General features: G+C 41.5%; 1 protein-coding gene and 1 long non-coding RNA gene across 2 annotated transcripts in view; one reads left to right on the forward strand and one right to left on the reverse strand.

The window, feature by feature from the left end:
• Window positions 1–10,718, reverse strand: part of NUCB2 (nucleobindin 2) — a 47,948-nt gene extending 37,230 nt beyond the window's left edge. Inside the window, exon 1 of the mRNA XM_026706514.2 lies at window positions 10,644–10,718. Coding sequence (XP_026562299.2) covers window positions 10,644–10,667 — 24 coding nt within the window. The 5' untranslated portion in view covers window positions 10,668–10,718. The remainder of the gene's footprint in view (window positions 1–10,643) is intronic.
• Window positions 10,719–10,913: 195 nt separating this feature from the next.
• LOC148128114 (uncharacterized) lies at window positions 10,914–11,869 on the forward strand. Its single transcript, XR_015740892.1, has 2 exons — window positions 10,914–11,036; window positions 11,644–11,869. It is a non-coding gene; the product is annotated as an uncharacterized LOC148128114 (long non-coding RNA).
• Window positions 11,870–14,491: the final 2,622 nt, after the last annotated feature.

The following is a 14,491-nucleotide window of genomic DNA, read 5'->3' on the forward strand; positions in this document are numbered from 1 at the left end:
AAATTTATGATCAGCTGAGAGGCGCTGTTATCGCCGATGCGATCTTTACGATAGTGGCGGCCGAAATCGCTGAGAGAAGACTGTGGGGGAGGATCAAGAGTTACTCCCTACTTACAGTCTCCCTCAGATGAAGAAAACGTCGAATCCTTGGCGTTGCAGGAGAGTGGAGCCCCACTCTCCTGAAGGCACAGCTGCACCAGTTCCCTGGCAGCTATGCCAATGATGAAGATAGATTTTGCTTTTGCTGCTAACTAAACTGCTTTCAGAGACACCAGCTTATGGTCATCAGAAGAAGCTGAGTCAAAGCTGGGGGGGGTTTCTCCCGCAGGCTGCTACTTTCATACTAGATGGACCCAGCTTGATGATGTCATCAGGAGAAGTCATACCCATCCTGGGCTCTTGCAGCAGCATGGAGAACAGCAGATTCAACGAAGTGCAGTGCATTCTCATTTTAAGAAAATTCTGCCAATTATATTGGAGTCAACTAAGTTTTTTTTTTTTTTTTGTATTTGCAATCACGGACTGATCAGACATGCTGGTCTGGCATATAATGGAAATCTTAAGCATGATCTCTCACAAGTTAAGTCCTGCAGAATGCAATGGAACAGCCTATCTGAGAAACTGCTTAGGACTGTAGTCTCAGACCTAAAACAAAAACTGGATGAAGCTAGACAGATCTAAGATACATAGAACAGTATTCATTTCTTTATTGGAAAATGAATTGCATGTACCTAAACAATTTCTTCTGCCATAGTCAATGACATTTAATCAATGCATTCTTTTTTTTTAAGTGGAATGACTGGTCTGTATTTCTTCTTGGCAAAATGAACAGAGTTACTGGCTTCCAGGGACAACCTGCTATATTTTTGGCAGCTGTGATGAAGATGGAATTTTTGTTTAATACAGTTTGGCAGCCAAGGTTGAGAAAAAGTACACCTAAAAAGTTAAAGATAGAAAGGCTTGCAGATGGAGCTTTTCTCAGCCATACTTACACAACTATTAGAGGTACAGAACATATATTACCACATCGCTTGCTGAAACACAGCCAGTTTATAGCTTAGTGTTGACCAAAATAACTGAAATGCCAGTTTTCACTGTTTAAGTGAAAAATTTAAACATTATTAAAAAAAAGTAATTGCTGAGAAAGACTACTATGTCAAGATATGCAGTTAAAAGAGGAACATTTATACACAACTGAAGGCAGCATATATACCTAATGCTCCTGCCTCCAATTCCTCCCCAATTCCTCCCCCCTACAACTCTATGAAGTGGTCTGGGCTGAGAGTAAGTAACTGGTCAGAATCACCCAGCCAGCTAGCATAGTCTAGCCCAGCACCTAAAGACTACACCAAAGAAACTTTCTGTTTAGGAAATCACTGGATCTGTTTCTAGACTGAGAAGCCTATTGAAAGTCAAAGTAATTCACACGATTATCAAGGAAACCTTAAATACTGAAGATCCGTAATTCATCATTCAAAATAAACAAAAAGCGTACATTTGCTGCATACTTATCTCTCCCACAACATTGTTTATTTTGGTTGGTCCCTTTTTTTTCTTTTGTCAATCCATCAAGTCTGACTCTCAACAATATAATGGAGGACCATTTAAGATCCACTAAACCTGGGAAGCCCACACAATTGGCAGCAAATATACATCTTGTATGATTTGTTTTTAAAAAAATCTAACCAGGGTGCTCTGTATAGTATTTCAAAGGGAGGTCTGTAGAAATCCTATAACCATGGGCTAGACTAAAAAATTGAAAAAAATTGTGAGATAAAATATTTAGCTTTTAAACTTAAACATAAAAGTTTTATATTATCCTATCCACACCGAATCAAACCCTTGGTCAGTTGCTACAGAACAAGCTACTATTATAACGTCCTTATCCAAAATGTATTGATAACCACTTTACAAAAGGAATATATTAACTAAAAAAAGATTTATAAATGATAATTGATCAATAGCCTTTTTTATGTTCAGTAGCAATAGTTCACATGCACGACAATGTGGACAGGTAATCCTCAACTTACAAGCACAACTGAGCCGAAATTTTTTTTGCTAAGGAAGTACTCCATTTTACGATCTTTCTTGCCACCATTAAGTGAATCACTGCAGCTGTTATGCTAATAACGCAGTTGTTAAATGAATCTGGCTTCCCCATTGCCTTCGCTTGTCAGAGGGTCGTAACTCCACGTGACCATAGGTATGCTACAATGGTTGTAAATATGAAAAACGGTCATAAGTCACTTTTTCAGTGTCATTGTAACTTTGAATTGTCACTAAATGAATGGTTGTAAATCGAGGACTACTGGTATTCCATGTAAGACTGGAGGAATACTTTCATCACAATAGGAATGGGCGTTGGTTCTTACCTGACACGCCATTTCTCTTTGAGCTGCTCGGATCATCCAGAGAGTGGGGTGGTGCTTCAGTCTCTGCTGTTGTAGGCTGAGCTTAATTTTGAGGAACGCTCCTCCCACCATCATGTGGCTCCAGCGTAACGTTCCCCAGTTTTGCGTAGACGAGAGGAAACAGAAATTCGTGCTCTCATCTTACTAGACTTAAAGGTTCATTGGCCAAAACAAGACCCCACCAGACGGTGAAACATAAGGGAGGGGCTGGATGATCCTCGCAGCTCAAAGAGAAATGGCGTGTCAGGTAAGAACCAATGCCCATTCTCCTTAGAGCTGCTCGGATCATCCAGAGAGTGGAACATACCAAAGCTGGGCCTGTCCTACGGGAGGGGCGCCGTCTGGTCTGTAGTCCCCTCGGGTTCCCTGAGAACCCTCTGAAGAACCCTTCTACCGAAAGAAGCCTCAGCTGAGGCATACCTGTCAATCTTGTAATGCCTAATGAAGGGTGACGGGGAGGCCCACGTCACTGCCTGGCAAATGTCGATTATTGGAGCCTGGGTAGCCCAGGCAGCTGAAGTTGCCGCACTCCTAGTGGAGTGAGCCGTGATACCCCTGAGCACCTGGAGGGCCTGAGCCTGGTATGCTTTGGCAATGGCCGCCCTTATCCAATGGCCTATGGTGGTTGGAGGGACCTTGAGCCCTTGTGACTTTGGTTGGAAGGATATAAACAGGGCCTGGGACTTACGGAAGGTCTCAGTACGTTTAATGTAAATCTGCAAGGCACGTCTCACGTCCAGAATGTGCCATAGTCTCTCCCTTTCATGAGTTGGCCTGGGACAAAAATTGGGGAGGATAAGTTCTTCAGCCCTGTGGAAAACCGAATTAATCTTGGGCAAGAAGGAAGGGTCAAGCCGGAGGACCATCCGGTCGGGATGGAATATGCAAAGGTCTTTCCTAACGGACAATGCAGCGATCTCTGATATCCTACGGGCTGATGTGATCGCTACCAGGAAAACTACTTTGTAGGATAGGAACTGAAGAGAAACCTCTCTTAAGGGTTTGAAGGGTGGTTTTGTAAGGGAAGTAAGGACCCTGTTAAGGTCCCAGGTTGGGTACCGGTGAAGGGACGGAGGACGTAAGTTTGTGGCCCCTTTCAGAAAGGCTCGAATACAGGGATGGTGAGAGGGAACTGGCTTCTTTACAGGAGATGACTGTAGATAAGGCTGCTACCTGACGTCTTAGTGTATTGGGGGACAGTCCCTTGCTGAGACCCTCCTGGAGAAAGTCGAGTACTTGGGCAATGGAGGGGGCAGTTGGGTCAATAAGAAATTTGACACGCCATTTACGGAAAGTGGCCCAGGTGGCGTCGTAAATCCTTGTGGTTGAGGGTCGCCTGGCTGCTAAAATGGTATCAATGACCTTGTTAGAGAGGTTTTCCCTCTTCAAATGTTCCCACTCAACCTCCAGACGGCTAGTTGAGGCCATTGGGGGTTCGGGTGGAGAAGGGGACCTTGAGACAGGGAGATTCTGTCTGCTGGGATTCTCCAAGGAGGGGCTACTGATAGGCTGCGGAGGTCCGCGAACCAAGGGCGACGGGGCCAATAAGGTGCTACAAGAAGCAGTTCTGCCTTCTCGTGGAGTACCTTCTGAAGGACTATGGGCACCAACACCAGAGGAGGGAAAGCATAAAGGAGGCCCCTGGGCCACGGACACCGAAGGACGTTGTGGTCCTCTGCCCCTGGGGATGGGAATCTCGAAACAAACCTTGGAAGTTGGGTATTGAGGGGGGAGGCAAACAGGTCTACTACTGGTGGACTGAAAATGGATGTCGCCTCCCTGAATAGAGATGGGTGGAGACGCCACTCCAACTGGTCTATGGTGGCCCTGCTCAACCAGTCTGCTCGGGTGTTGGAGATCGTTGGAGTGTCCCATCCGGACAGACTGGCGTCTGTGGTAACGGTGAGTCTTGGGGGCTCCTTGAGGAGGCAGCCCTTGTTGATAGATGCTTTGCTCCACCAAAGGAGGGAGGTGAGCACCCTTGGTGAGACCTTGACCTTGCATTTTGAGTTGCTTGATCCAGTTCTTTGGTACGGGAGCAGGAACCACTGGAGGGATCTGGAGTGGAAACGGGCCCAGGGAATAATGGAAATATGAGATATCATTTTACCCAGTAACTGGGATAGTTCTAGAAGGGAAACCCTCTTAAGGCGTCTGATGTGTCTGACTGATTGTTGGATGCTGAGGATTCTCTCCGGAGATAGGAATACCTTCCCTTTCACGGTGTCTATTACCGTCCCCAGGTGGGTTATCCTGGTGGAGGGGGATAATTGGATTTTCTTCCAATTGATGAGGAACCTGTGTTCCTGGAGAGAGGTTAGGGTGATTTGGGTATCCCTCACTGCTTGTTCCCTGGAAGGGGATAGGATGAGGATGTCATCCAGGTAACAGTGGAGTCATACCGGGAGAGTTCTGAGGTGGGCAGCTAGGGCGGCCAGGACCTTGGTAAAGGTTCTGGGGGCAGAGGCCAACCCGAATGGGAGAGCCACATATTGAAAGTGGAGGTTATTGTAGCAGAAGCGCAGATATTTGTAATGAGAGGGTCGGGTTGGGATGTGTAGGTATGTCTCAGAGAGGTCAATGGATGGCAACCAGTCTCCCTGTCTAACGCCCAGGAGGATGGATTGCAACATGTTTATTTTGAATTTGCGGCATACGAGATGGCGGTTAAGCCGCTTTAAATCCAAAATCGCTCTTCATCCCCCCAAGTGTTTGTTGACCACAAATAAGTGGGAGTAGAATCCCTATCCTCTTTGAGACGGAGGAACGGGCTGGATGGCCTGTATGTCAAGTAGGTGCTGAATTGCTGAGTCCATGAGGCTGCGCTTGGTGTGGTTCTTGGAGAGGGGACATGGCATGAAAAAATCAGGGGGAGGGGTAGATTGAAATGGAGTCACTTGATGGAAGGAGGAGCGTTCCTCAAGAATTAAGCTCAGCCTACAACAGCAGAGACTGAAGCACCACCCCACTCTCTGGATGATCCGAGCAGCTCTAAGGAGAATGAACTGCATACCAATGAACCAATTTTATTTTCCTAGTGCATCTCAACACATTGACATATGCAACTATTGTTTCAACTCTGAAAGATTCTTGTACAGAATCTTTCGGATGGTTAAAACATTAGACCCATACAAAATGTTTTTACCAAAAATTCTAAAACAATTGTATATGGTATAATTTACCACACAGTTTTATCAAACAAAACAAACCATTCAAAATTCAGAAACAACAGCCATATTTAAAGCTGAGCTCCCATAATTATGAACAGGTTCAACCATTTATCACTGTATCAGATCTAATTAAAGCTGATGAAAAAGCCTGACATTTATGACCATATCTGCATAATAAACCTCAGAAATCTAACTTATTTACCTCCCAAAGTATAATCAGAAAACTCTGGATACCCCACTGTTTTGGAATTTGATATTATTGAATTTGGTTTTATGGATCCCATCTCAAAATTTCAGGTTACCAGATTTTGCGGAAAAAATACTTTTCATTCATTATCTCTATAAAAATAATTCTAATTATCACAGATGTTAACTCATTTTATGCTAAGTTGTCCAATAAAGTTGGATTAAAATATTTAAAAGTAGCATCTTTGCTGGCCTAGATTATCATGCTTGTATGCATTAACAACTACTTGTCTTTATCTGATTAGATTCTGTGACTGCCCAAATACCATGTGACTCACATAGTTGGCACTCTGGTCACTCCCATAGCTTCACAATACAATGTGTCAACGTCTTTTAGCTAATTCAAAGCTTGCTTATCTCTTATCCTTAAAAGTGGCTTCTTGGGGATATATTGATGGCATTTTTCATTAATACTCCCCATAGATTGGATGCATTGCAATGTTCTATCAGGACTTCACTGACTTTCATGTACCTTATCCAATACTAGAAAAATACATAATGGGCATCATCAAATATAGCATTTATAGCCAATCACAATACTAATGATAGCTGTTCAGACTCAACAGAAAAAACACAGTGATGTAAATCAAAAAAATGCTCACAAAACAAAACAAAAATAAAAGAATAAAAACATCACCAAATAGCACTAGGAATATTTTTTTCTAAATAATCCCAGATCAGAAAGCAATGTAACACTGCTTTTCACCTTCAGTTCCAATTAAGACCAGTAAAAAGAAGAAACACATTTTTAACAGCCCTTTAAAGTAAGCCTATACTTGCTAAAAAAAAGACATTGATAACAGACCCAGAAAATAAACCCCACAATAGACACAGTCTCTAGATCAGTTCAAAGGATTTGAAAAGAATTATTTTGGTAAGAAATAGCTGCTTTCGAAGTTCTTCAAAGGTTCAGCACCATTTCCCCTTAACAAGACCAAACGTTCTTACCACACCAAATGTGTTAACCAGCTGACAAATGCAAATACAACATCCAACAGCTTGTTATTGCTCACTACAATGTTAGACTGAATCAACCTAAGTGTAAATTCCAAATTATGGAATATGATGGTTTCAATTCAGTTTGCATGATCAATTCCCATTTCAGGCATTATAACAAAACTTGAACAGCAATAATCAGAATGATGATAATCATACAGTATTTCAGTCCTATGAAAATGCACTGAAGGAACTAGGAATGTTTAGCTTTCCAGAGAGAAAACTGAAGAATAGGAAAGCATTCTAGAGTGCAAAGCATGGAATAATACTTACAGGAAAACAAATTCCAACTGAATATTAGAAAAACTTTCTAGACAGGAGCAGTTCAATGATTAAAAATTACAAGTACACAAATCACTTACGTTTCTCCCCTTGGTTGGATAGTTCAAGCAGACAGCAACAACTGTCTGTGTGGGATATTTAATTTAGTTTCCTTGTCTAAGCAGGGGACTAGCTTCAATTGTCTAAATAGCTCCATTCCAATTCTTTTTTTTTTTAATCAGACTTATCAAGAAGGAATTGTTTAGATGGCATCTAATGTCCAGCATGCTTCTTTTTTTTAGAGTTTATAGCTGTTCTCCAAATTGTTTTATCCTACCTGTAGTGGAATAGTTGGAGACCATAATTTTTTTTCTAAAATTCTGCTTGCCGAAGATTTTTCTCCCCCAATTCTAAACTCAAGTAATTAAATCTATGCCACTTTTATATCTCAAATTAGCAATCTCAAATTAGAGTTTATATTGCTGTCTCATGATAAGACAAGCACTAATTTTCAATATTAAAATGTAGGAATAACAGATGTTTGAAAATGGATTGGTATGTGGTATAAGTCACATGCACTCATTTTTTTTCTACTTCATGGAAGAAATTATGGATATTTTAGTACATGTGGTACAGTAGCTACAGTAAGGCTGTGCAGCACTTTGTATATAAAGGGGAAAGGGGTCTCCAGAGCTTTCTCGACATGCAGCATGTAGCTGCCCCTCAAAGCTTCACTGAAATCCTTTGAAAACATATATTTGATTGAAGGAGCTGCTGATGTGTCCTATCTTTGTGCCTAGAACTTCCCAGACGGAAGCTCTCATATCTTGAAAGTTGCTGAGGTTGAGAAATGCTGGTCTAAAGCATCTTTTCCCTTTTAGCTCAAAGCACTGCCCACCCCAACAGGTTCTGCTAATTTGCTTGCAAAACTGAGACATTCCTAAGAAATAAAAGAATGGAGAGAAATCCACTGGATCTTCTCTCCCAGCATTAGGAAACATGTTATCCTCCAGATGTTATTGAACTACACCTCATCCCTCAACATTAACCATATTCACTTAGTGAAATGTGCCCTTTGGAAGATCTGGAAGATAAAGAACTGGATGGTTTCTCCCATGTGGATTAACAGATATATATAAAAAAGGAACAGCTTACAATCCTTCCTTTATTCCTATTGTGTTTAGCCTCAACAGTCATATGAAAACATTGCTTCTTGTTAAAGCCTCAACAGAATCATCATATTTAGTTTTATATCTAGCCTTTCTACTAAGGAAAATGCCAGAATGGCTAATAATAATGAAGAATACAGATAAAGTGAATCTACTACTAAATGTAACAATTATAAAGGCAAAAGGAAAACAATTACTAGTGAAGAATTATTGATTTTTTTGTATTACAGATCTTAGATATTTGCATTCTCAAAATATTTCACCTAATGCTTCTTCCTTCCACTTTAAAAGTACCCACCTAAGAAAATGTTGCAACTCCTTGGTAATAAAACTGTTACTGTTTCAACACTAAACAGACTAAGTGTGGTCTGTGGTTGTATGTATTACCTCAAGCTTAACAGTAATTCGACATTATTTTGAATATATATACATATATATATATATATATATATATGTGTGTGTGTGTGTGTGTGTGTGTGTGTATGTATATATATATATATATATCCATCCCTTTCTTCAAGCAGATTAAGTATTATTCTTAAACTAATTTATCTTAAAAACAGTTCTCAACTTACTTCTAAGTTGTTGAAATGAAATGGTGCCATTATATTTTCAAGAAATACTTTAAAAGAGCAATAGGTTCTAAATTAGCCAGTGACTTATTGAGGCTGATTTCAGTTCTAATTTAATATCTTGCACTATATGCTTTATTTATATAGCACCCCCAATTGTATACCATTATAACTCCATAAATTAAAAAAAGTGCCCAAGGAGGCTACAATCTTTTAAAAAAATGGGAAAGATAAAGATAGAAAAGATTGAATGCCAATGAAGTTACAAAGACTTAACTTTTTTCATTACCTCATGGTAATACTCCCACATGGCAGGGCACATAATAATGTTCTTAAATTACAGGCAGATAGTTCCCAGTTTAACTTCTTATTGATAACAGCACTTTAATCGCTTGTCACATTTTCAGGGGGAAAATGTTCAAATTTGGATTCCTGCATTATACAAGTAGATGTTTTGATGGTTCCAATAACATATGTTCAGGTGTTTTGATATATTTTTATTTTAAATAAGTCCAATATGCCAGGGGGAAAGACTAGCTTGAAAGCATGAATCATCAAACAAGGAAGGATAGAAAATTCTATGCACACAAGGACTTGCAATATTAATTTTCAACTTTATATTAAAATATTGTTAAACTATCAAATGTGGACTTTATTTCAACTGGGCATCATTATCTCTTATGCATCAAGCTATAGAAGTTAATTTGCTTCTAAGCAATATATTTCAAATAGATCTAATAACTTAATACAAATCACTATACTTTATCCTAAACTGTTCTGCATTTCATATACATCTTAATAACCAAAGCCAATAAATCATTTGCTACTTTACTACAAAAAAGCTACTAACGTCTCCTTCTCAATCTACAGAGGAGGCAGTACTTACAAAATGTGGTTAAAACATGCATCTTAACTTATAAACAGTTAATTCAGTTTATATAAATTACTGTTTTTATATATTGTTGTATGTTGCAAGACCATAATTAGAAAAATGTCTATTTAGTAGTAGTGGTTCATTTTCTCAGAATATCATAGGAGTTTTCTGAATATAAATGACCAAGCCTAAAACAATCACAAATGATAAACGTATCATTTGTATGGGATCATACTAGAAGCTGATATGACAAACATTTCATCATCCAATAATGATACAGTACTGTAATACTAGAAGCTTGTATTATTACTCATCAGATTGTGCTTAAATGCCATTTTCCACAACCCTATTAATTCCAGTTTAAAACTGTCTTTGACAACAGCTTTCCTAAACTTTGGAAAACTAGAGTCTGAAATAAGCGATGATGAAACGTAACCCCAAGGTAACTTCTACGTCTACTTTAATAAGTGATACCACATTATACTGTTCAGGCAGCATTATACAAACCTTTGCCATTTCAGTTTGTACCTTTGGCCGACTTTAAATCATTATCCACTCTTTGTAAAAACCGGAGTGTTTTCATCCCAACGGAGGGCATTCGAGAAACTTTACTTCCTTGCCATTCCTGCTGTCATCCAATGGGGAACTCTGAATCCATATGCTAAAGATAGAAATCCGAGGATGCTAATCCTTTGGACCGGGTTCTGCTTCACCCACACTGCAACCTTCTCTTGCGGTGCCTGTCAAGTTTTCCAACTTCCCGCGGAGAAATGCACACTCCAGGGCCGGTCGGCCAGCCTGGACACTCTTTCTCTAATCCACCCCCCTTGACAATGCATGCAATTGTGAAACAAAACCCCGAGCATTGTTGGGTAAGGGAAGAAACTTGGGGTAACCCAAGCTGATCACCCATTGCTCTGCTCCGGCAAGGATCCATAGCTTACCTGCTTCCTCCGGCAAGGATCCATAGCTCTAGAGGTGGAGACCAGGTGATCCTGAGCAGGTTGCTTTCTCTCGACGGGAACCCTCGAGCCGAAACAGCAAGATATCCCGGCGTCGGGGTTTGTTTCGTGCACTCCCCTCTTTCTCCCTCCCTCCCTCCTCCTTCCCCTCCCTCCTTCTCTTTGCCAATACACCCCCACCCCCGAAACTGCTCTCTAGACAAACCTAGTCCCTGTTCCCATGGTGACAAGTACCGCCTCTTGAGGCTCACGGATTGGCGGGGGCTCTCCCCTTTCTAGGGATCGCGTAGGGCGACGATTGGGCTATCTCGAGACAACCAGGTACGGTTGCGCGACCAGAAATTAAGTGACGAAGCTGCGTTGCACCGAGGGAAGGTACGTGGCGCTAATAAGAGTGGGCGGGGCCTGGTTTCTTTTTTTGTTTTGTTTTTTAAACCTCATTGACGCGCTTGCTTTGAGAAGGGGAGCCGGAGTTACGGAATGCAGAGGAGCCAATGGGGAGAAGCCTAACAGGGTGTTGTTGTTTTTCGGAATCTGAAAGGGGAAGCTGGCGAGGGTCGATTGTTTTCCTTTGCTTGTTTTATTTGGGGGTGGGATTGGGGGGAAGACTAGGGCAGCCTGCTGTCGAACGCACTACTCAGCATCTGGAATATACCGTAGAAACAACATCACCATTTGGAATAACGCTCCAATTTACAAGCCCTGAAACGAAGATATCAGGGCTACCACCCTTGTCTGGACTGCAAGAAATCCGGTTGACCACTGAACGGAGGAGGGAAACGTGATGTAGAAATCTGGGGGGGTTTGCAGCTCAGATATGCTTAGTCCTGCAGCAAATCAACTTCATGGAACTCTGCAGAATCTTTGTATACTTACTGTGCATCAGCGAAACGACGGGAGTAGTTAAGACGTTTAGTGTATGTTGTGCTTGAAAATCTGCTTTTTTTAGTTCTCTTGTAAGTTGTGGAATTTCAATTCCCAGGAACGGGGAGCTGGAAGCGCCAAGCGGATCGAAGCAAATATGCATGGGATTCATTCAAGTACATTATATTTGATAAAGTTGTGACAAGGCTCGGTTATTTTTGCTACAAATACCACCGAACCAACTTCTGGCTGTTTTAGGTTCTTGGGAAAATGGACAAAGATGCCAAATCCATTGTGGACATCTGGCTGACTGTAACCAAGCAATAATAAAAGCTATGCATGCAGGCTTGTTTTATGCTGTTGAATGTTGAGGATGGCCTAGCCAATCTTTGTTTTGAGGGAGGGAGGGGTAGATAGATATGTAGGAAGTTAGCACCCACCCCTCTCCTAGAAAATTGAAATATCCTAGGAAATATTAAAAAGGCAGAATATTTTCCCTAAAAAGAGTAGAAACTCAAGAGCAGAAACTCACCCCCATCTTTGTTAATGGGTAGGCCATTAAGGCCTGGGCCATTACATAACAAAGATCTTCAGGTAAAACTGTAGCAATTGCCAAAAGCCCTTTTCAGTGCATCATCATCCAGCAAGGCTCAACCAAGCCTGGAACTCAGGACAGCCTACAGAGTTGCCCCTGCATGGCCCCATGGGAGCCTGACAACCAATCAGAATACAAGCTCCAATTCAAATCCCAACAAAGGTTATAAAACCCAGGCACTCAGCATATCAGACCTTTCTTGATCTTTTCCTTCACCTTGAAGCATGTGATCATCCTTTTCACTCTGGAGCTCCAGGCCATGTGGTCCTGTCCACCATTAAATCTTCCAAACAGCCTCCATGTTTCCACTGTCTTTTTCCCCACTTGGAACTGAACCCAGAAGGATTTTTTGATGAGTTGCGGGTCCCAGTGCCGGGATGAATCAGCTGACGACCTGCACCCAGGCAGACTGTCTGGGTGGGCTCCTCTTGATGGCAAAGATGACAGCGACACAAAGGTTTCTTTTGGTGAGAGGAAAAGCCCAGAGCAAACTTTGCCCCTCTCTTTTATTGTGCAGCAAGCAGGGGGTGGGTTTAGGTTACATGAGGTTGACAGGAACAGGAAACACTGCCATATATGGTTAATCCTTATGCTATAGCTGACTCAGGATTTTATACAGGAACAGGAATCATTGCCATATATGGCTAATCCCTAGTGACTCAGGTTTTACACGTAGCTGTTCCTATAGTGTCACCCTATATATGTATTGTATGTGTATTGGGTTGTCTGTGTACGTGACTTCCTACTGATGTGTCATATCACAACATCTCCTCTGTTTTTATCTTGTTTTAGGGCTATTTACTCACTATCCTCACTGTTATGTCCAGTCTAGGTCCTCCGACTCATCCTGTCATAGGTTCATGAGAATTCGTGGTTCCCCTTTGGCAGCATCTTTGGTGAACTTCGTTATCAGAGTTATCGAATCCGAGGAGAATTGCAAGAGGGCCTTTTTCTCTATTAGCGCATTAATTTGTTTTTGTTTTGAGTATAAATCCAAATCAATTTGGCCAAATTTTCTTTTAAGGATTTCTAAGAATTTACCTATCACATGGTCCAATGGTACATGCCAACAAGAGAAGGATAAGTGGACCAGCTATAGCAGATAACAATGTTGTTAACCATGGGGAAAGGTTAAATAGTCCTTGATACCAAGTATGTTGTGAAGCTCGTTCCCTTTCTCTTTCTTTTAATCTGGTGTCTAGTTCTTTCATGGAATCTAGGACAACTCCTGAGCTATCAGCATAGAAACAACACTCTTCTTTAAGAGCAGCACATAGTCCCCTTGTTTCAAAAACAAGAGGTCTAGAGCCTCTGCGGTTTTGTAAGACCACCTCAGATAAAGAGGTAAGAGAGTTTGCAAGGCAAGAATGGATTTTTGACCCTTCTAAGACCTTCATCTATGGTGGCACTTAAATGGCGAAGATGCTGATCAGAAGTAACAAGGCCAGCTATACCTGTGGCCGTCCCAGAAGCCCCCAATCCCAGCAGTACAGTTAGCATCAAAGCAGTTACTACTTCTCTTTTTGCCCTAAGGTTATGTTGTCTAGGTTCTAGTAAAGAAACAAAATCTTCTGAGTTATATACATCAATTTTGGGGAAACAATTGTACCTGAATACAAAATGATTTTTTTCAATAATACATAATCATTTCAGCAAAGTCAAAATGTAATTTGGGGAAATAGGAAGAAATCATGGTGTAATTAGTTGTGGAGCTGAGTATTTGTCCATAAGCGTCCTTGATTGTCCCATGTGATGTTGTGTGGTTTGTGGGCGTTAAGGCTGGTGGATGTCCCATCAGTCCAGCGAAACGAACAGCCAAGCAGGAAGAAGAGGAGTGCTGTCATCTTTTTCGGATGATGGCTCCGCTGGTTGTGGGAGGTGATATGGGTGGACACACCTTGCAGGAACCCAAAGAGTTCTGTCAGGAAGCTGGACTGCTGCGTAGCCTTCCCACCCCAGGTGATCAATTCGGCAGGTCCTTTCCACGCAGGATCAGGTAACTGTCTATAATAGACTAGTGGTCTCGAAGTGGGAACAGGTGGTTTAGTAAAGTGTCGAGATGCAGCAGACAGGGAGGGTGCCAGTGAGATTGAGGAAGTTAAGCGTATACAGACAAACATTTAACACATTTTGTAATACTGGGAGGCTAGGGGGCCTTTAAGGCCTTTGACCCCATGTATCGTTGCAATGCCAATTTTAAGGTTTGATGAGCCCTTTCAACAATAGCTTGCCCCTGGCTATTGTAGGCAATCCCAAACTTGTGGATAATGGACCAGTGATAGCAGAACTCAGAGAATTGAGAGCTGATATAGGCTGGTCCATCATCATCTGTTTTTAGAATTTTGGCGATCCCAGCACTACGAAGGTCGAA

This window comes from Pseudonaja textilis, chromosome 1 (assembly GCF_049901715.1).
Source record: "Pseudonaja textilis isolate UNSWEBS1 chromosome 1, rPseTex1.2, whole genome shotgun sequence".
Classification (NCBI taxonomy): domain Eukaryota; kingdom Metazoa; phylum Chordata; class Lepidosauria; order Squamata; family Elapidae; genus Pseudonaja; species Pseudonaja textilis.